Source organism: Medicago sativa, chromosome 5, assembly GCF_051527215.1.
Source record: "Medicago sativa cultivar Bolivia chromosome 5, Bolivia_mono, whole genome shotgun sequence".
Taxonomy (NCBI): Eukaryota; Viridiplantae; Streptophyta; class Magnoliopsida; order Fabales; family Fabaceae; genus Medicago; species Medicago sativa.
In genome coordinates, this window is record NC_140753.1 from 62,425,764 (window position 1) to 62,449,328 (window position 23,565).

Consider the following 23,565-nt stretch of genomic DNA (forward strand, 5'->3'; position numbering starts at 1 on the left):
AGGATGGCTTTTTAACTTTTCACTTTTCACAATCACAATACAATTACCCAGTACAATGGAATAGAAGAGAAGAGCCACAAACGACATGGTGACCTAAACAGCAACAGCTAACATCAAGCAACATAATTAAATTCGATTGATCATTGATCTCAATTCACACAGGTTTGATCTCAATTCACAGTAATCTCATTTAATTTGAAACCAATTTTTAGTGTTTTGCTTTAGAATCTAGCATATATGAGATAGCACCAAGCTGTTAAAATTTTGGTTAGTTTTTATGGTTAGTGGTTACTATATTTTTATAGTTAGGTTTTTATACCTTTTTATGTTTTAGTTAAGCAATTTCATAAAAAATTAGTTTTGGGTTAGGAAAAAGAAATTAGGTTAACAATACCGTATAGTTCTAGTTTTTTTTTTTTTTTGTGACATTTGACTTAAACAACAATACCGTATAGTTTTGCATTAATTATATTTGTAGGTTAGCAGAGACTTACTATTCTAATGATTTTACTGAGCAAGAAAGACTTCATTTGAGGTTGCAATTAAGTCATTACATTGTTGATATACCTCAGTCTTTTCAAAATATAACAACACTCTCTGAGTTGTGCAAAAAATTAGTAGAATCTGAGAAATCAAAACGCTATCATTTAATTGATAGATTGATTCGTCTTGTTTTGACACTCCCAGTCTCGACAGCAACAACAGAGAGAGCTTTCTCATCAATGAAAAATCTCAAGACAAAACAAAGAAACAAAATGAGTGATGATTTTCTTTCAAACAGTTTGGTTATCTACATTGAAAAGGACATTGCAAGTCAATTTAGCTCAGATGCAATTATGGATGAATTTGAATCTTTGAAGGGCCGACGAGTTCAATTTTCATAAATAGCTACTATTAGTTTTTATTTCTTTTGTTGTAGCTTTTTTGGTACAATCCGCTATTCTACTGTGGCTTTTTTGGTACAAAATAGTTTATTGCCGCATTTTTTGGTATAATCCGTTCTTGTTGACTCAAGTGTATATTTTATGAAGAATATTTTATATAAGTAATAGTTATTGTGAATTTTTGTTGCCTACTGGGTTAGTTTAGTTTAAAAAAAAAAGGCTTAAATGCACTTTTCACCCCCTATGTTTCAAAAAGTTGCGATTTTGGCCCCCTATAAAAAAATGGATATTTTAACCCCCTAACTTTTGGTCCATGGCTGATTTTGACCAAGTCAAAGCCTATGTGTCAAGTTACTTAAGTGACAAGGATGCCATCTGTACATTTTTTAATTAAAAATAATTATAAATACCATGTGTGTATTTCTAAAATAAAAAATATATAAAAGGATAAGGGAAAGGTAAGGAACACGTGAGCACCATCATCAAGCTTTGTTTAAGCTTCTTCCTCAATGTAAAAAAACAACAACAACAACAACAACCACACCATCATCATCTCCTATCCCAATCTGCCCACCGCACCACCACACCACCACCTCCTTCCAACAACCACCACAACAGAAACAACAACCACACCACCATCTTTTCCATTGATTCACCTTCTTTCTCTTCTACCAGATTAAGAGAGTTTAATGTTGAAGATGAGGGATTAGATTTTGTGTTGATTTGGTTTGGGAATAATTCATCTCTAAGCTTCTGTTTAAGCTTCTTGTTTAAAAGAGTTTTGATTCAATCACTTTTTAGGGTTTTGATTGAAAATGCAAATCAATCTGGAACATTGTTAATTGGGTCATTTTTCTTCCATAAGGTTCTCATTTCTACTTCTAATTCACTTATCACTGCATGTTTTGGAAGCCCAATTTAGAACATTGTTAATGCATCATTTTCACCTTCTCGATTTGCTCCTTCCAATTCTTCTTCTTCTTCAAAACGCACCTGCACCGAAATCTTCCTTAGGGATAACGTGACTGTTTGCTACCTCTTCTTCATCGTTATGAGGCTGATAGTTACCTATTCTTATTTTTTAGATCAGTATTCGTTGTTTTGGGGATTTTTTAATTTTCTCCATTGATTATGGATTGTGACAAATTGTAACAGTAAGATGATATTGAAGGTAATGAAGGTGTGAGAAGAAGGAAAATGAGGAAGGAGAAGAGAATGGAGAGGGGGAAATCATATCCTGTTAAGAATGTTGTTGAGAAGAGGAGAGTATGAGTTTTCTGGGCTTGTGCTGGAAATCACGTAAGTGGAGGAGAGAGTGTTTTTTGTTTTTACAACTATTTTCTGGGTTTTTTTTTTTGTTTTGTTTTTGTTTTTCTGGGTTCCTATGTTGAAGGATTATGAAGATGAAGAATGAGGAGAAGGAAGAAGATGAAGAAGGGGAAAAAATTAGAAACTCACGTGCATCTTTGTTGTATTTTTTTATTTTTTTAATTCTTCAAATACATGAGTGGCTTTTCTTTTATTTTTTAAATGAAAATTACACAGTTGGCATGCCAAATCACTTAAGTGACTTGACACATAGGCTTTGACTTGGTCAAAATCAGCCATTCAAAAGAGGGCCAAAAGTTAGGGGGTCAAAATATCCATTTTTTTTATAGGGGGCCAAAATTGCAACTTTTTGAAACATAAGGGGTGAAAAATGCATTTAAGCCAAAAAAAAATCTTTATATGTGGCTACCTCATTGAATTATCGCCGCTGATGTGAAGTAAAAAATATTTCTCATAATAAAAAACAACGAAGTCATCAAGTTGGTCTATATTCTGTCAAAAAAAGTAGGTCTATAAATTTTTTCTTCATGCTTGCGCACCACTAGATGTTCGATGATACATGATTATGTACTGATTTTTTACGAGATTGGAGATTAATTAATTCCTAACCAGTTTAGTTGCAATGTCCAAAATTGGGATCTATGTTTTTTTTTATTAATTTAAGATTTAGGGTTATTAGATTTTTTGGTTACAAAAGAAATTGATTAATTAAAATAACGAGTTAACTGTTATAAAATTATTTAAATAATTATTGTAAAAAAATATTAATTAATTATGGTTTTACTTCAGATAAATGCAACCTCATTAAAAAAAACTAAATGAAAACTAAATGCCCATTCCTTAGACAATTGTGATAGTGTCTAACTAGACAATGGGGACTATTCATAGAGGTAAAGTATGCGAGTGACGAATGTTCAAAATAAAAATTTACAAAGACCAAGATATAATTTTATAGGGACAAAAATATATTTAATCGTTGTACCAAAAAAAAATATGTTTAATCTTTGTTTTTTTACGGATGATTCAAAGATTAAGTCAAATATATTCTTTATAACACATTTCTTCAAGATTATATTATACTGAGGTACATCTTTTTTATCTACTATATATAAAGAAAACAATTCCTTTCCGCTCTTTTGGACAAACTTTTTCTTTCTAAAAATTCCCTCAATTTTCAATACGAATAACACATGTAACAAATAGATAAAAATAAATTTAAATATTAAAAAAATATAACAAACTCGATATGAATGTATATATGCCTGTTTTTTTTTCTCTTTTTTTTTTTGAAGACACAAAAATGAAATATATTAACAAAGGCGGTGACCACCTAAGTACAAGATGTACTTAATGGTCACCCCAAAACAACAGTCATACAATGAAGTTACAAGAACATAGGTCAGTCGATACCCAAACACAACATAGGGTCCGACCACCAACTTTGATACCCGTACACAAACGTGGCATTACAAGCTTTTAGCCACCATAACGAATAAGATTTTAATCTTTCTAAGAGCTGATCGATGGGAGTTTGGATGTTCCTAAATACTCTGTTATTACGTTCATTCCATACCACCCAAACACAAAGTAACCAAATAAGCTGGAGGAAAGATCTATGTGCCTTAGAGTGACCTGTATAGTGAATAAACTGCAAGAAATGATCACTTATATTGTTAGTATCAACCCCTGAAACACCAATCCACGCTCGGATGTGCTGCCACAAAGATCCGAAGGTGACACAATGAAGGAACAAATGTTGTGCTGATTCGTCAACACCGCACCCCGCCACACAATGAACCGCGTCGCCGTTGATGCAGCCTCGCCGAAGAAGATTTGTCTTCGTTGGCAACCATATGCGTATATACTTACTTTTTCATTATCTCAATTATACCCTTAAACAATTTTTTCCATAATAAAGATTGTTGTTGATGTCATCTATGTCTATATCTATATTATATATAAAGAAAACTACCTCTTTCAGTTCTTTTGGGCTGGATTTTTCTTTTCAAAAATACGCTCAATTTTCAATACAATAACACATGTAATAAATAGATAAGAACAAATTTAAATATTAAAAAAATGTAACAAACCCGGTATGAATATATATATATATATATATATATCTGTTTTTTTTTCCTTTATCATTTAAAAAATGTAACAAATTAGATGAATATATTTATATTTACTTTTTTATTATCTCAATTATACCCTTAAACAACTTCTTTTTATACTAAAGATTGTTGTTGGTGTCATTAAAAAAAAAGAATTTAGATTATACTTGTTGGTTTGTTATAACTTGAAAGCAACAAACATTTATATTTTTTCGTTTTAATCAAAATCAAAATTTCATAAAAAAATAATATCATTCATAATTTTCAAACATTTTCGCTAGTATATCAAAATCAAAATTTCATAAAAAAAATAATATCATTCATAATTTTCAAACATTTTCGCTAGTATATATAACACTATCGATATTGATTTAGAATATTTTTAAAATTTGATTTTTATTTAAATATATGTTTTTGAAATAGGTTTTATAAAAAAAACGATATACACTCTTTAAAAAAAAAATAACTATACCTAGAGCCATGAATAAATATAAAAAAAAAAAATAACTATACCTAGAGCCATGAATAAATATTTAGCAAGAGATTTCTTGAAAATGGTTTCTCCACATGATTTCTTGAAAATGGTTTCTCCACATAATTAGGAAAAGGGTTTTCTTCACATAAAAACCTCATCGCAAGAAACCCTCACTTATTTATTTTAATAAGGATTGAACCCTAATTGTTATAGAAGAAAGATGAAGGTGACATGCTGTGACGGTGTTGTGTTCGAGCTTGAAGATGCTCTGGTGTATGTATCTTCGACTGTCAAAAAATTGATAGTGGAAAATATATCTAGCAGAGGATGCTTTGGTGGATGCCTCTTCGGCAGCGGCCAAGGCGAGAATTGTGAGATCAGTTTTGCTGAAGAGATATCTAGCGGAACTCTGTTGAAAATCAATGAGTACGTGAAGAAACATGCAGAAGCTGGAGATAATGAAACAAGTCTCCGTAATTGGGACCTTGAGTTCATAGAAGTTGATCGCCACACATTGTTTGCCCTAGTCTTAGTAAGTTATTTTCGCTTTTCTCATGTCACAGTCATACTTATATTTTTACATGTGACATCGTGATGTTAGTTTGATTATTTTGGAGTTAAAATTTGAGATTCTGTTTGCTATGTGAAATTTATGTTGAGATAGAATCAATATCCTAACTTGGTTGTTTGGTTGAAGTAATTAGTATTAACGTATTTTAGCAATGATACTCACGCATAATATTACAAACAATTAGTGTCTTCTGGTGTTTAACCCTTTAGTTCTCTAATGAGCTGTATTTTATTCTGTCAGATTTACCATTCATCGTGGCAGATTGTGTCAATGACGTCAATGAATTAGACTTATTCTGATTTATTTTGATTTACTGTATTTGATTGTATAGTCAATTAGATTTTAATGACTTCCTAAAATAGAGACCTGGCTATATAATCATTGTAAATATACAGAGAAAATCAATTGAATAGAAACATTTTTACCTATGTCACTGTCATTTCAATATTCTCAACAAACAAATAATAAAAAAGACCATTGAAAATTCATAGATTGGTCATAAGCTAAATAAAGTTAACCAGATATTGTTATAGCCAGGATTAAACTTGGATACCCCAATTTAATTTTCATAATCGAACATCTCAAGTAGGTAGCTAGATTGGTGAACTAGGGGACCATAAAGAAATTTTAAGCAAAGGAGGTACAAAGTTCAAACCCTAAAAACTAGCATCATAACAGTAAACTTGTTTGCCCATCCAAAAATTTCACTTCAATAGAGTCCAACCACTAGCATATGTTGAGAAATTTTATTCAAATTAAACACAAACAGTACATGAATTTGCAACATGGGATTGGAGGTTGAAAATGTTGAAAGTTATGTAGCTTTTTACATGTGTCTAGACTCTAGTGTTGGTGTTGTTGTGGCTCCGGTGCTTGCAGCAAGACTGGTTAAATTCAAAGTAGCAAGTGTTTTTTGAGGTTGACGGAGACTTGGTTTCGTGAATTTGTGTGTTTGCCAGCTTTTAGAGACTATGCTATCTCTATTCTCTAGTTGGCTATATGATGGAAGGAACAATGTAGAAGGGTCCTGACTCCTGACTACCAACAAGATAATTTATGATTTACTCTTAGAGCTACAAATTATTGGAAGGGTCACTTTCGCATTGGTAGTCTGGCTAGGATGTGAATATGCATACTTCATGGTGCACAAAGTTGAGAATTATCTGTTCTAACAGTTTTGTACTTGTTCTCTAGATTCACATTTAGATTTAAGGAGAATGATCCTAGTAAATTGATTGGAATCATCATGAGAAGTAATAAAATACTTGTGGCCATGAGCAGAAGGTGCAGAAATTGGACCGCATATGTATCAAAAAGTAAAAGTTCATAAGGATGCAAAGCTTAACTTGAACTAACATTGTATGGTAGATTTCGATGTCCAACAAACATCACAACACTATTGTGATCTAAAGTGAAATAGGAAGTTGTGAATGTGAATTGGACATATTTCCTAACCTAAAATGCCACAGGGCTTGTTGTGGTAAACTAATAAAATTGGGAAGGAAGAAGCATCAACATCATTTATTGACAAGTGATATAGTCCTTCAATCATCTCACCAGAAATATGCAAAACATTTGGTTGTTTGACATGAATTGGATGAATAGGGGAAATCGGGTGTCCTTCAATCATCCGATTTGTGTGTAATTCTATTGTTTTTGTGTAATTTGCATACTGTTATATTTCTTTGCTCTTTTCTGGCTTTTCATACTGTCTTATCATTTGACTTTCTCTGGTTTTTCAGGCAGCACACTATCTCAAAATTAGGGATCTTCTGGATTTGTCATGCGAGGCTGTGATGACAGAGAATGATACGACTCCTGAGAAAGAAGAGGAGTATCAAGGCACAACAATAGGGAAAGAAAAAGGAAAAAATATAATAAGTGAAGTGTTGCTCCAGCAGTGTAGTATGGAAAAAAGAGGAGGGATCCATATAGTAAATCTGATAAAAGGAGGGAGCTCAAAATGGGGTAATACAAAAACTTAAAATTATATGTAGAAAACATTAGCGTTAAAAGACTCTCTGATGAAGAAGTGGCCAATTTGGCAGAAGACTATAGAGCTTGCAAAATCCAACAATGTCTGGCAACAGTCCTCAAGCCAATGAAGTACAAAACGAGGAATACCAGAGGGGGTGTGCAAACAGTAACAAACCGTAATAAGGAGCGAGGGATATTCACAAAGAGTGATCGATTTGTCAGACAAAAACATGCTATGTTAAAATTAGAGTAGTTTATGCAAATTTAAGCTTATCGTTTTTTTCTTATTGTCATCTCATATTACAATGCATTGGATGGGATTTGCTAAAGATTTATTAATATATGCAATTTCATTACTTTCCTTTTGTTTTCATTGATGTCCTTTAGTTTGTTAATGGGGCAACACTATGCTTTAGTTTGTGTGTCTTGGAAAAGATGTGCTTGGCTTGCGTTCATGATAATATTTTATATAGAATTGTTCTGGAACAAAATTGAAAGTAGTTATGATTTTCAATGCTTTATTGTATAGAAGAATGCAATTAGGCAGAAATTTTGTATGAATTCATTGATATGGAACATTATGTATGTTGGCATATTATGTGCTTAAGGTATGCCTTGTTAGTGTAAATATAATATAACCGCAACAACATTAAAAACAAGGCCAAGAAAAGAGAAGATACAATTAAGATATGATAATGCAATTGAGCCTACCAGAGAAGTCTTATTATTTTTGTACGCATAACACAAGATGCTTCCTCCTTTGCATTTACATGACAGTGATACAAAGTAGAATGAAAGCAAATGATATTCATAATTCATGGTGGTATGGTATTGACCCATGACTTTATTGATTTACATCACATTGAGTTTGTTTTGGAAAAGAGTAGTAAATCAATGTGTTAATGGGAAACATGAGATGTCTTCTTCTTCTTCTTAAAAAAAGGGAAATATGAGATGTGGAGTATCACCAATTGCGTGCCAAACCCTTTATTTTAAGCATATAATTAGCAGCAACATTAAATTTGCATAGGATTTTTCTTTTAAAAAAAAATTGCTTAGGATTTTATTTACCCATCTACAAGTTCTAAAAACAACAGAAACAGAAATGGCATATAGGATTATATTCAATTCTATTTCTAATACATGTTCATCTATTGGTCAATTGGAGCTAGAGGGTCTCATATCAATATGGATTTGCTTATTGTTTGATGAATGAGACAAATCAGACCCTTTTGTTTATATGTTCAACGCATTTTATAATAGAGACTTTGTTATATCTTGACACATCTTTTGATCTCAAAATATTGGTCCATTATTTTTTTTTTTTGAAGGAATAAATTCATTGCATTTCATTAGCTAAAATATGCCAAATACATGTAGGTACATCATCAATAATATGGGGGCTAGGAAAACCCGTCATAGAACACTCGAAGTTACTATTCCATTTGGGTTAATCTAAGCATGTTGTTTCCAATCATCTCATTGCAGATTACATTAAAAAAATTCCTTTGGCATGATAAATCAAGTAGTGGTTCAGTCTAATCATTTCTTCTATAACGGAAAGAAATTTTCATTCAACGATAAACGGAAGATTCGGTACAAACAATCTTTGCCACAGGGTCAGGGACGCAGCCCACCCATGATTTGGCACCTAGATTTCTAGCAACAGAGACTAGCTTATGAGCAGCCGCATTTTGGCTTCTTCGAATAGACTTAACAGTTACATTTGGCAGACTAGAAAGAAATCCTTACAATCTTGGATAATGTTCTCCAATTGAGCCTCACAAACACTTCCTTCTAAGCATATGACAGTGACTTCCGATTTAGGAGTCTGATTCAATGGTAATTTCTACCAAGTGATTTAAAGCTAGGATCCAGCTAATAAACAATCTTAGTACCATAGCTTCAGCCAATGTTGGAGAAACTTTGATCTTCTCTTGTGAGTAACAGCAAACTTGGCTATTCCAAGGTGATTTCTCATGATCAAACCCCAACTTGTAGTGCAACTTCCGTTTGAGAAGCAACTCGCATCAATGTTTACTTTAGTATTGAATTGCTCCGGAGGTTCCCAACCGGCAGGGCTCTCTCTCACAGTCTGGATTGGATTTGCACAGTTTGCAGAGTTAAAATTTGCAGCAGCATTAGAAATTGGGCAAAATTTCTCATTTTTAAAAATCAGCTGGTTTCTTCCTTCCCAAAGCTTTCATAAGATAACGCTGAATAAACAAATGTTCTTATCATTCTACATCATTATAGCAAAGGGGACATGTTGTATCAAGAGTCGGCCCTTTCTTTTCCAGTCTATGTCTAGTTGGACTAACTGACTTCGCCCACCTCCATAGGTGTTTTTTTTTTTACACAATTGGCACTTTTACCTTCCAGATCGCCTTCCACAACTCTTGATCTCTGGATGAGGATGCTTCAGGGCTGCTTCTGTTTCTTTCTTCAGATAGAATGTGATAAGCTGACCTTAGAGAATTTTCCTTCCTTTTCCCAATGCCAAATTAACTTATCAGGTGGTAATCTCCAGGATAGCCGGATGTTGAGGATTTGTTGAGCTTCATATGTGTTGACTCTAATCATTTCTTCGGTCAAATGATTCTCAACTTTCCCCAGATATCCACCACAGCTGCAAAATTCAATTAACTTTTGAATATTCTATCACAAAAATAAAGGCAATAAACAAAAGTAGAAACCCAAACAGCAAGTCAAAAACAGGTCACAGGTGAAAGCCCTAGTAGCATCTTTATATTCCGACACTGAAATACTCATTTGATTGAGTCTATCCACACACAAAAAAGGTGCTCATAGGGCTTGATATTCACTGTCAAGACAGTAAGACTCCCACCTCTTAAGTCCATACTTACAATATAATAAATCTCACAGAATATCCATGTCTACGCTAAGAAACAGTAGCAGAACACCTAAAACACACAGAGCAAGTTTTGAAATAAATATTGTATATGCTCTCGAATATAACACGCACAGTGCAAATGAAATGAATATAATGCATGAGACAATACTTTTCCAATACACGCCGAACTTGAGACGTTGAGCTCATAAGGATTGATTTCCCAATCACGCTCATTAGGCAACAGTGGCAGGACCACCCTAAATGCAAAATGACTTCCGTTTTGGCCTTGTGCCACCGTCAAACCTAGAAATTATTAACTGAACAAAGAGAGAAATAAAAAGAGATTCAAAACAAGTGATAAAAGAACTTACAAAAGGCAAGCCTCCAAGTGATTCCAAAAGCTCAATCATGTGAGTCCTTTTAGATCCTTCTGCATCAAGCAAAGACTGTAACTGCATGGTCTGCAAAATTAGTCCTTCAATGCCACAGACACACAAATCAATAAGTGAGCTACATTTTGCTAGTTATTAACTAGATAACTGCTTAAAAAAAATATACTTAGATAATGTGCACTATCAAATGTTAACATCGCACCACAACAAAATTTAAATGACATTTTCTCATACGACAAACTGCATTCAAAGGAAGCAAAAGAAAGTATCACATGCCGAAAGGTGAGAACAGAGTACAGAATAATGGAAGTTACCTTATCTTGACTGTACAATTGCATATAGTTGCATAGCTTGGTTCAAGTAGCTGACTTGCTACTGCTGAATGCTCTTCAAATCGTTTCCTCATTATCTCTTCAAGAGGCTCATTCAACTTCTGTTCCTTTATATACTGCCCATAACCCTGTCAATAAATTCACAATGGTGCACAGGTGCAGTATATAATTTCACATCTTCTAAAATAGTACAAGCCTTGAGAATGAGTTCTGAAACAGTAGCATCTTAGCCAAAGAACCTCACAATCATATTCCCTCTTGAAATCACCATAGTGAACTAGGATCTCACATTTTTGGCTACCATTTGGTCTCATTACCAAACATTATAGACGTCTTGAGATCAAAACTGAATGATGGTGTTGCTCACCCAATCTTTTTGTGGCTTTTTGACATATGTTTTCATTACAGACGTCTTCAGAACAAAACTGGTTTTTGATAATATTTAGGCGCAACAATTATAACAAACACACACCAACATCTGCACTAAATGTGACAACACCAAAATTTAGTGCAATCCAAACCGAGTCAATGTAATTGAATATAAATTTGAATTCCATATGGAAAAGGAAACTCCGTGATAAAGTAGAGGATACTTCTAAACTGGAAACAATAAAACAACCAAATATTCAGCGATAAAACATACGAGGACATGCTCAAACTCAATCTACTCTAGCAGCTCTAACACCCTGTGATACACACCTATCAGTCAATGAAGTACAGGTTGAGCAAACTCACATAAATCCTAGGCTAGCACTACTCATACTGTCAAATTTTATGATTTAGTCGATGCTTAACTATAACATGACGGAACTAGCACTAGAAGTGTACTTCAACGAGTTGAACGACAACGCAAAAGAATCTAAGAATCTTCGTTTTTCAATTGAAACTGTTCTGAAATTAGGCTTGTAAAACTGATCATTGTTGTTTTAAAATTCGGTAATGGTTGTACTTGTAAAAGGGGTTTATGGGTTTACTTGAGGCCACTATTACGTAATAACATCAAATTGAACTAATCAAATAATGTTGTTCTATCATAAACCACCATATTTCGGTCCAAATCATTAATCTCTAAACCTTTCTTAATCTAGGTATTCCCAAGATATTTAACTTTTGGAATGATATCATCTCAAACTTCCCCCTTTTAAGATAGAAATAAACCATAAACTAGCCTACTGAAAATTATTGCAAACTTCCTACAACATACATTCACTTGATTTATTTTTTTACTTTACATAAAAAACAAACATATGATACCTGATAAGTCCAGGCCACAGTGATCTTGACTCCCACAATCAACCTTGACTAAATAGTACCATTAACTTATAACTCAAAAGTCTTAAAATTAGTTTGATGTTTGCAACTGTGTTTGCCTTTAATTTATCGCGTTCCAATGTCCTCGTGCCGTGCTTTTACCAAAGCTACAAATTGTAGCATTAAACACCGCCCCGCACATACAAACACATACTTAGATCATATGTATGCCATAAGTTACATTAATCATTAGTTACAAATAAAATAAAAAATAATCCAAGAGCACAGATCACAGACACCAATACCTAACCAACGCAAAGAAAAGTAGCAACGATAACCAAAAATCAAATGCACCCAATGAAATCTCACAACCAAGCTACTTTTCCCCAATCTGGTAATCAATTTGCACCAATACCACCTCTGATGCTTTAAAACCACTTGTCAAACTCCACTACTTCCACACAGAGTATGCATTTATAGTTACTAATTACTAAAACTTATTTCACTAGCCATGATGCTCTAACTACTTAACAAACCATAGGAGATGCCAACTCTCATCAATGAACTACTAATTCTCCAATTCTCCCACCAAGTGTAATGTAACAATCAACTTCAATATTGGTTTCATGAATTAAATCATATATAATTCATAACAAGACAATAAATGACGAAAACAAATCCAGCCAACCTGATATACTCAACTCTGCAATATTACGACAGAAACAATATAATCTGCAAAAATCTGCATAATTCCCATGTTCCCTCCCAAACAGCTCTGCCACTACTATTAGATCGTTATATGTCCATTCAACACATACACATCGACCAGGTCTAAAACGCAATTTGATTATCTCCGCTTAATATCATATTTTATAAAACACCCCGACCCGCTCTGAATGAACTTCACCCACCACATCCAAGACATTCCAACGGATGTAACATACATAAGAGTTTGATCAATTTGTTCCTATGTTCATAATACAATCAACATTAAATTAATGATATCTTTATATGCTGAGTAAGTGATATTGATAAGGATAGAGAAGTAACCATCTATGATATGAAATTGATATTACATCTAAAAATTTAAATAATTTACAACCTTCGTTATGATTCTGATACAGACTATTACTAATACTACCATCCAAACTAGCCAACCCAGATTGTTTTACAAATATAATAGTAGTCACGGAGGAATGTTATAAGGACAAGAGAAAGTGCAAAAGTAATGAAAATGTTCACAGCAAAATGGTAAAAGATGATGATGAGGGAGCAGCCAAGGACAAGCACAAAAGCACAAAGAATCATTCCCAGCAGTATGATATAGCGGTTGATCTTGTTTTGTAAATGGATCATGGCTAGCTTGATGGCGAGAGAGAGCAAAGTGGTGAAAACAAAACAAAAGAGTGACCACTTTAATGGGTTTTGTTCGAGAGTAAAAGTCGCCACCGAGCTTACAACCTCTCTGATGTAGAGAGATAGAGCCGTAAATATTATAAAGAAGATGTTGACAATCATCATCATGTCTAAGGCCCTTATTTGTTTTTCTGAGAAATCCATTGTTTGTTGACGGTGTTTTGCTTGCACGAATAGCTGCTCATGACATCAATAAACAAAAGGAAGAAAATATCAAATTCACCAACTAGAGTATACAAAGGCATGCATTTTGATTTAATGTCAAGAGGCAAGACCCGGAACAACAAAATAGTGTCATCTGATGCATTGAAGGCTCAAAACATTTCCAATAGTTCATATCACTTATACTATAATGAAATAACTTTCTCAAACCACCACTTATGAAAACAACATAACACATGACAAAAATTAACATTTTCATCCTAACCCTTCTTAAACCAACAAAAATCATAAAAAAAATGTAAAAATTAACACTTTCATCCTAACCCTTCTCCTAAAACCAACATAAAAGCTTGATTTTTTTTTAATTACATTTTTATACTAACCCTCCTCTTAAAATCAACAGAAATCATAAAAAAAATGAACATTTTCATCCTAACCGTTGTCCCAAAACAACATAAATCATGAAAGATCACAAAATTGTAGGACCCAAACCCACAAAAACTCACATTGCAAAAATGAAACTAATTCACAGCTCAAAGAAGAGGATAAATAACAAAAGAACATATAAGCAAGTAAATTGACATACATGAGAGGAATTAAGGAGGCAAATGAGACGGAGGACAACTGGGTTTTTGAAAGGAGCTTCTTCTCTGTTCCGTTAGAAACGTTTTGATAGTAGCGAGTGTGTGAGTAGTACTGAGTAGTGGAGACGGAGAGTAATGAGAATTGATTTTTTTTTTTTTTTTAAGGGAATGAGAATTTAATTGTTGGAGTTTATGATATGAATATGAAGATGTATTTATGGCAGAAATAACAAAAGTAAGTTGGGATAAGGACACTTTAAATATTACTATTACATTGTACATTGAAATATTTGATTATTTTAAAAAATAATTTATTAATTTGAAATTCTTAAAAAGTACTCCATCCGTTTCAAAATGAGTGTCGTTTTAGGTGTTTACACACATATTAAGAAATGCAATGATTAAGAGAAAGAGAATGGTTATTTTACCAAATTATCCTTATTAACTATTGGTTAGTTTTAAAAGTAATACTTTGAAAGTAGTGTGCAGAGTATTAATTGGAGGGTGCAATTGAAAAGAAAAAGTTATTATTGCATTGAAAACTGAAAGCGACACTCATTTTGAAACAATTTTTTTTGGCTAAAGCGACACTCATTTTGAAACGGAGGGAGTATATTTTTTTTTGCGGTGGCCGGGCCTGAATCGCGGACCTTGTATATATTATGTATTGTCCCTTCCAACTGAGCTAAGCTCAGAAGGAGTGGGGGCGTTGTTGCTTGAAAGCAATTTCAAGTAGACCTGTGCAATAAATCTAAACATAGATTTAATTTTCTCCTATGTGGGGGGTATTGTTGCTTAAAATTTAATTAAGCAAACCTATGATAATATATCATAGATGATGTTTTGATAATATATATGAGATACTGACTGAGAGACGTCTTGGTCAATGTATTATCTGTGATACAGCTGTATAGTGGAAAATATATATACATCGAAGGGGGATGGATTATGTCCAATAGAAAAATTGAGAGTGATGGTAACCCAACATAAATTGTGAAAATTCGCAAGGTTATGTTCATATGGGTAAGAACAAGTCGCTTATCAATTTGTTGAAACACTATCCTTTTTAATTTTGAGAATTCATCCTTATTGTGCAGGATAGTGTATACTACAACGTTGTAGGTTGAGTTCATACTCTTAATAAATCTATAACTCATACATTTGAGTGGTGTGCTTGACTATGGTGTACACTTGATAGATTTACCTATGTGAGTGTTGGAGGTGGGGCCGCCTCTATGAAAGCTTGGACAGACTTTCTAGAGCCACTCATGAAATCCAGGGATAAGTGCAAGGCCAAAATGCACCACACCGCGTTAAACAACTTTGGACGAGAAGTCAATGTGAGTGATGAGGTCACTGATTCACATACGGAATGAGGTTCATAAAGGTTATAATCTCACCGACATTCTAGTGGGTCAAATTTCATTTGCTCTATGTGGTAGTTCATAGTACAAAAGACACTAGTGTTTATGCATTGATTTTTCACGCTCTTGGGAACATCTAAAACTTTAAAATAAATTGTGGGGATTGTTGGAATTTTATTTAATAATTTATTTTAAAGTTAATAATTACTATTAATAATTATGTCAGTTAATTTTTCTCTTGACTAAGTCTTGCACGTTTTCTTATATCATTCCTACTTTGATGGCACAACTGTTTCAAGCTTGACTCTCTCTATCAGGGCCGGCCCTAGGCATAGGCCGGGAGTGCGACGGCCTAGGGCCCATGCCGTTAGGGGGCCCTAAAAAAAATTATGCAGAGGGGTGTATATAGAAATGTTTGGTTTATTGGGGGTTTATATAGTAAACTACAATGAAAGGCCCGAAATATTTACAAGATGGATGACTGGGCTCAAGTATGTTAATGTTTTAGGCCCTTTTGGAGAGATTTGCTATATATGCTCTCCTATAACACAAAGATTTCTATATACACCCTACCTATAAAAAATTTGATTTTTCTTAATAATATGCCAAAAAAATTATTATGGGAGAAATTGGTGATATTATATTGGGCCCTTTGTTCCTAATAATGTGTCTCACTAATATTAAAAATATCGGTGATGTTTATTATCCAACAAATTGGGATAATTTTCATAACAAAACAAATTATATTTTAGTTGAAGATGAGCCTACAAAATTAATCTTAATCTTTTTTTTTGACAAAAAATTAATCTTAATCTTGTCTTTCTAAAGTTCCAAAAAAAAATAATATATCATATTGTAATGTCAACTTTCTTGAATTTATTGAAAGGATAACAAAATAGAATATGATATTTCAAGATCATGAAACCGATGTGAGGCGCATTCTTGATTATTTTGCAGGTGCTATTGTTCATTTCTACGGTATTTTATTTTGTTTTGGTGTCTATAAACTATTTGATTAATTTTCATATGTTGCCTAAAAAAAATTATTTGGTAATGAAAAGCAGGAAAATAAAATAAAATGAAGAGATAAAAAAATCACAAAAATGAGCTAAATTTTTTTTTTTGACGTATTATACAAGGGGTCCTTTTCTCGTATTATGCCTAAGGCCCATAAAACTCTAGGAACGGCCCTGCTCTCTATTACTAATTGCCATTTTATCGGTTTCATTTTCCACTTAAATAGGAATAAAAATTTCTTATTACTTAACTCTCTCTTATTTACCCATATTCGTATCGGGCTTCATAGTAACCAACTTATAACAACCATCAAAGAACGATTAATTGAGAAGTGATAATTTTGACAGCCTCCCTTAGCATGGTGATAGGGCCAAACCGCAAGTGCACGGCCTATCAAAGTAATAGTAGTAAGTAGAGTTATCGTTCCGCTAGGGAGTTGGTCAATCTAATTAACTTTTAGAAAATGATTAGAGGAGAAAGAAATAAGAAGTTGGAGAGTGCAGTTTTTGGAAGTAAATAACAATAATATTAAAAAGCCTCGGGATCATTGGTTCATCATAATAACGAATCTTTTCACAAGCAAGCCTTAAATTTATAATTATGCGTTAATCTTAATTACTAAGGACAAGTTTCTCTTTAGCATATCACAGCTCCTCTCGAAGTCAGTGAGTGTATCCCTCCAACAACCACACCTATTCTCATGGGTGATTTGCCTTTGGGACCCTTGAAGATCGAAACTTTATGTGTCCCAGGGTTTGCTAGACTATTCTCATGTTTCGCAAACCTTGTCTAAATTCACTTGATCGGATATCAAAGCTCCGCGTTCGCTTTATGAATTGATATCTGTGATGATGAATTAACCATTATCAAACCCTCCGCGTTCGCTTCCACAGTTTGATAATAATTAATTCATGTTAAAACGGTGAATTTAGATTAGGAATTAAGGTAACAAATAATTAGGGTTTAAAGCTTGGCTTGATCCGGATTACGTCATTAGACTTATCCAACGATCCCAAGACAAAGAAGTCTACTCACTCATGTTCATCGTAGACATGGGGGAAGAAGAGAGAATGCGATAAAAGTAAATTGCAAAGAAGAAAGTAAATAAAGTAAAGAAATTTTATTGAAATAAAGACTTGAAATATTCAAAGTAAAGGTGAATGTTTATGGTGGAGAGCTACTCTATTTATAGCTTTACAATCGACTTAGAAACTAAGCAACTAAAAGGGTAAAACAGTAAAGCTGCAACAAGGTAACTTGGGCCCGAAGAAAAAGCAGCAAAAGGGGCTTCTGGAGGTGGCACGGCCGTGCCACATGTTGGCACTGGCCGTGCCAAGCTTCTGACTTGATGGGAACATATTTTTGTTCCGTATCTTCGTATTTTCGCACTGTATTTGCTCCAGTCCTCTTTCTTTTGCTCCAAGACACCTTCCACCATATATTCGTTCCTAAAATAAAATAAAAGACAATTTAAAGTAAAATATTCTAAAAGGAAATAAAATGCAATATAATTAAATCAAATCTTATTTAAAACTAAACTAAATAAAGCATTAAAATATACTAATCTATGACTCATCAAACTCCCCCACACTTGAATCTTTGCTTGTCCTCAAGCAAAAGGCAATAGACATAGCAGCAACAAAAGATTTATTCATGGCAATATTAAGAACACATGTCTCAAAAGAAAGGCTTTGCTTCAAGTACACTAATTACAATTTCAAATGCTTCTCATGAACCTATTCTACCCAACATCAAGTCTCAAGTGAGTGTGTGTGCAGTCCAACCCTTTTATTGCTCCTGTATAAGACAGATATTATGAGGAATAGGTTTTATCCTTAGTGCTAAAGTAACCGAGAAAAGTCTTTTCTTCATTTCATATAAGAGTGATGGGAATTTAAGTTAAAATTAGATTAGATTAACAATTAAGCACAAGGGGCTGCAGATGCTTAGGGGCTATCTATCCTCGTAGGAAGTCTTCTCGGATGTAATTGTCCTTTCCCCCTAGATTCAAAATCACCCTAAGCAGTGCAGCAAAATTTTATTTGTTTCATCTCCGCGTAGGAAGTCTTTTTGGATGTAATTGTCCTTTCCCCCTAGCATTGATGAATTTGTTTTACTTTAAGTTCAAATTAGGGAGTCACCACCACAATTAGGAAGTTAGGGATTGTCATTTCCCCCACATGTTGGTGCCATTCTCCCGCCCCATCACAACTTTTAACAATTCAAGAGTATAACAATTAAGAACATTGATTAATTTCCCACACAAACTTATACTACTTTTACTCTTAAGACTTTAAAGGGTCTAAGTTAACACTAAAGTTAGAACGTGTTCCTTAAAATACCTATTCATACATTTGCTCAAGGATTGCAACCGAGTGCTTTTCTCATTGGAGATTTTTCACAATAAAACAAGATGTGGGTATAGCATGAACATAAGAAACACAAGAAACTACTTTTATGTACGAGAAGCAACCTAAAGAAGAGACAAAACAAAAATTTTCATGCCATTTTCTACATTAAAAACAAGCTACTAGTCATGCCTCTTGCTATAAAAAACAAAACAAAAAGAATAAAGTTCAAGGGAGTTCGGACACTACGACTCTAGACACTTTATTAGTCCCCCCCCCCCCCCCCCCCCCCCACACTTAGGGGAAGCATTGTCCTCAATGATTCAAAAGAAAAAGAAATTAAAACAGAAGAAGAAGAAGTAGAAGAAGAAGAAGAAAGAAGGAGTAGAAGAAGAGTAGGAGAGAGAGAGGAGAGAAGGGAAAAGAGGAAGAGGAAAGCTCACAATTTATTGAGGTCCATATGGAGGACCTTGAAGTTGGAGGTGTTGCATCATCCGACGGAGCATCTCATTATTTTCATCATTGACACGGTTGCCCCTTTGAACTTCATTGCGAAGGCCGGAGATCTCAACACCTTGCCTTTGTTGCTCGGTGCTCATCCTCTCAATTTCATTGTGAATCCATGTCCATCTTTGATTTTCATTAAGCTCACCGGCTTCATGGCCATGGTGCCCCTCTTGGTGCAAGTTAGCACATTCTCCTTCATCATGGTGCAAGTTAGCACCTTCTCCCTCACCATCATCTTGCTCATCAAGAACCTGCACATCATCAACATACAACCAATTTTCTTCCACCTCGGTGGTAGTCCGAGGTGGGTTAGGCAATAAAAACATGATTGACACATTAAGCTTAAGTTGGTAATGGAGTGGTGGACGATGTTTAATGAAATTCATAGCAATGAGGGCTTCCCGGTTAAGCTTATTGTTTCCCTCAATTGGTTTGATCCCCTCATCCTCACTCACACCAAAACACCTAGCTATGTATGTAATGATGCCACCCACCACTATGTCTCCCCTACCGGCTGGTCTAGTAGCTACAAAGTCTAGGTAATCAATCAAATAAAAGCAGTGTTGACGGGGTGGTTGTAGAGCATTGCCCATAACATGAACAACTCATCGGTTCTAGTGTTTCCTAGCTCGGTTCTACCCCAAATAGTGCAAGCCGTGACCCTCTGAAGGTACCTAAGTACGGGGTTGTGAATGTTGCTAGCTTTGTTGGCTCTAGGGACATAGTTATCAAGGCCGGTGATACGGTTCCAAAAGGCAGCTGGGTCATAGTTATCCGGTTTTAGACTATCATCCCAATGATCATGAATATATCCCTCATTGACAAAACCTAAGGCTTCACAAAAGTACTGTAGAGACATATTATAATCAACCTTCAATAACCGGAAAACAACTCTATGAGTAGGGTTATCAAAATTCAACTTATCTTTGGTAAAAACAAGTGAGCTTAAAAATTCACAAGTAAAATTCTCATAACCCCTCATAGGTGTTAGCATATCAGTCCAACCTAGCCTACCTATCAACCTAAAAACATCATCTCTAAGCCCTAGTACATTCAAATCATAGGAATCAGGATATCTAGAAGGATGCAAGGCTTTAGAAGTAAGAATTTTGTACCTGTCCCTTTGTTTGTTGTCTTTGAACTGGATTCCATAATTCTTGACTTGTGTTTGCTTCTTTGGGGGAGGACCGGAAGAACTTGCTGGCTCCTTTCCACTTCTTCTTCTTGAAGCCATTTGACCTTGGTTATGGTTGGTATGATGGTTTGGGGTTTGGGAAGATTTTTGGTGGAAAGGATTGGTTTTGGGTTGGGGTGGATGTTTAAGTAAGGTTTATGGGTTTAGTTATGGAGATTGGTTGAGGTTTTGTGGTGTTTGGGTTAGGTTTTGAAAGATTGGGGTTTTGGTGAATTATAGGTTTGGATGGATGAAAGATGTTTTTGATTGGTGGGTTTTGTTTTGGATGAAGTTTAGGAATGATTGGTGAAAGAATTGAGTTGATTGGGTGAGTTTTGAAGGAGATATGAAGGTTTGAAGTTTGGGAGTTATGGAGGTTTAGAGAGAGGGTTAGAAGATGAAAGAAGTTTGTGGTTTGAGAATGAATGGAGAAGAAGAAGAAAAATTGGTATATAGTGGGCTAGAAGTCGGGCACGGCCGTGCCACCCTTGGCACGGGCCGTGCCAACACTCTGTGGCTCCATGGCTATTTTTGTTCACAAACCATGGCACGGTCGTGCCAACCTCAGCACGGGCCGTGCCAACCTTCTGGTAAGGAGGTCTTCAAAAATTTTCAATTTCGTGATTTTTTTCGACTCACACTTGGACAATTACCTACAAAACAATTTAAAACAAAGAAAAACAAAACAAAAGCAATTAAATGTGTGGGTTGCCTCCCACGAAGCGCTCTTTTAATGTCATTAGCTTGACGGTTAGAAAGAGTCCTTAGAATGGATCAAAGATATCATATTTTGTAGATGACGTTATAAAACGTTCTTTCACAACATGATCGTTAAGCATGCAACAAGAGTAAAGAGCGGGACCTTTCATAACATTTTCCAACTCAAATCCTACCATCTTATCACTCACTTGAAAGACTATCCTACCGTTCTTGACATCTATGAGAGCTCCTGTAGTGGCTAGGAAAGGTCTACCTAGGATTATGGGGACGTCTTCGTCCTCCGCAATGTCAACGACTACAAAATCAGTTGGGATATATATCCCTTCTATCTTAACGGGTATGTCCTCGACAAATCCTACAAGTTTCATGGTAGAACGATCAGCTAGCTTTAATTCCATTTCGGTAGGTTTCAACTCTCCTATCCCTATCCTTTTGAGAAGAGACAAAGGCAGCAAACTAACACTAGCTCCTAAGTCACATACGGCTTTGTTTATGGTTTCATTCCCAATTTCACATGGTATGGCAAAGCTACCTGGATCTCTAAGCTTAGGGGGTGCTTCTTGGATGATTGCACTAGTTTCCTCGGCCAAGGCTATTGTCTCATTATGCTCTATAGCCATTTTCTTTGAAAAAATTTCCTTTAAAAACTTGGCATATAGAGGCATCCTAGACAAAGCTTCAGCAAAGGGAAGTTTAATGCAAATCTTCCTAATTATGTTAACAAATTTTTCAAACTTACCCTCTAGTTTAAGCTTATCAAGATTTAAGGGGGATGGAGTTTTGTTTTCTTCAAGCGGTTTTGCATCTTCTATCACATTTTTATCACCTAAAGGCTTGACACTTTCTTTCCCAATGTTTTTAACCTTAGCAAAAGTTTCGTTCAACTTACTACCCCCAAAAGATATGACATTAACTTGGGCTTTGGGATTGGCTTCGGTTTGACCAGGAAAGACTCCCGGTGTTTGGGAAGAGGTAGCCACTTGTTGGGCTATTTGAGCAATTTGAGTTTCAAGCATTTTAGAGTGAGTAGCAATAGAATCAACCTTGGTATTGAGCTTGGAAAGAGAATCATTCAGAAATCCGGTTTGGTTTTTAAGTTCTTGAAGTTGTTTGGTTTGGTTGGCAATAGAATTTTCCAACAAAATTTCCAAATTGGATTTCTGAGTGAATCTTTGGTTGTTTGCATAACCGGGTGGTGCTACTTGTCCATAGGGATTTTGGTTTTTATAAAAATTTTGATTTTGACGCATCCCTTGGTTGTATTGAGCATAATTCATTTGCTCAACACCATTAATAGCACTACCTAGTTGGCAATCAACACCAGCATGACCAGTTATACCACATATTTCACAAGAAGGAGTAGAAGCAGAATTGATAGTACTAACATTGAGTTTTTCAAGTTTTTCGGTTAGTGTATCAATTTTAGAAGCGAGGTGGTCATAGTTAGAGATTTCGTACATACCTGCCTCCTTTTTGGAGGATGAAGAACTAGTGATGGCTCTCTCGTCGGTCCATTTGTAATGATTTTGAGCCATGTCTTCAATCAAGGCATACGCCTCCGTGTAGTTCTTGTTCATAAGTGCTCCACCTGCAGCTGCATCAACAGACATCTTAGTGGTATAAGACAAGCCATTATAAAAAGTGTGGACTATAAGCCACTTCTCTAGGCCATGGTGGGGACAAAGTCTTAGCATTTCTTTGAAACGCTCCCACGCATCATAGAGAGATTCCCCATCTTTTTGGTTGAACCGTGTGATTTGGTCTCTAAGTTTAGCGGTCTTAGATGGTGGAAAGAAACGGGCAAGGAATGCTTGCCTCATCTGATCCCATGAAGTAATGGAATCGACTTCGAGGGAATGGAACCAAGCGCTAGCTCTATCCCTTAAGGAAAAGGGAAAGAGATGAAGTCTTACAGCTTCTTGGTTCTCCTTCATGGTTCCACTAATTCGTATGAAAACAGAGATGTGAAGATTGGGATCCTCAGTGGGGGATCCCGAGAATTGGTTTTGCTGCACCAGGTTAAGTAGGGCAGGCTTAATTTCGAAGTTGTCATCCTCAACCGTTGGGTACACAATAACAGCTTGTGGCTCAGCCGTA

General features: G+C 35.0%; 1 protein-coding gene, 2 long non-coding RNA genes and 1 other non-coding gene across 8 annotated transcripts in view; 2 read left to right on the plus strand and 2 right to left on the minus strand.

The window, feature by feature from the left end:
* LOC146923832 (uncharacterized) overlaps window positions 1-20,400 on the minus strand; it is a 60,235-nt gene extending 39,835 nt beyond the window's left edge. Inside the window, exon 1 of the mRNA XM_085711787.1 lies at window positions 19,792-20,400. Within this exon, the coding sequence (XP_085567913.1) occupies window positions 19,792-20,167 (376 nt within the window). The 5' untranslated portion in view covers window positions 20,168-20,400. The remainder of the gene's footprint in view (window positions 1-19,791) is intronic.
* LOC146923836 (uncharacterized) lies at window positions 5,051-7,708 on the plus strand. Its single transcript, XR_015010934.1, has 2 exons — window positions 5,051-5,331; window positions 7,113-7,708. It is a non-coding gene; the product is annotated as an uncharacterized LOC146923836 (long non-coding RNA).
* On the minus strand, window positions 8,815-14,553 carry LOC146923837 (uncharacterized). 5 transcript variants are annotated; one of them, XR_015009910.1, is made up of 5 exons: window positions 14,341-14,548; window positions 12,180-13,769; window positions 10,908-11,403; window positions 10,573-10,676; window positions 8,815-9,976 (listed from the first exon to the last, which is right to left on the minus strand). It is a non-coding gene; the product is annotated as an uncharacterized LOC146923837 (long non-coding RNA). The 5 variants fall into 5 exon arrangements; XR_015009909.1 differs by having other exon boundaries at window positions 10,908-11,408; XR_015009912.1 differs by having other exon boundaries at window positions 10,573-10,653; window positions 10,908-13,769; window positions 14,341-14,553.
* A 2,733-nt stretch (window positions 20,401-23,133) lies between the features above and the next one.
* Window positions 23,134-23,240, plus strand: LOC146923838 (small nucleolar RNA R71). Its single transcript, XR_015012938.1, has one exon. It is a non-coding gene; the product is annotated as a small nucleolar RNA R71 (small nucleolar RNA).
* Window positions 23,241-23,565: the final 325 nt, after the last annotated feature.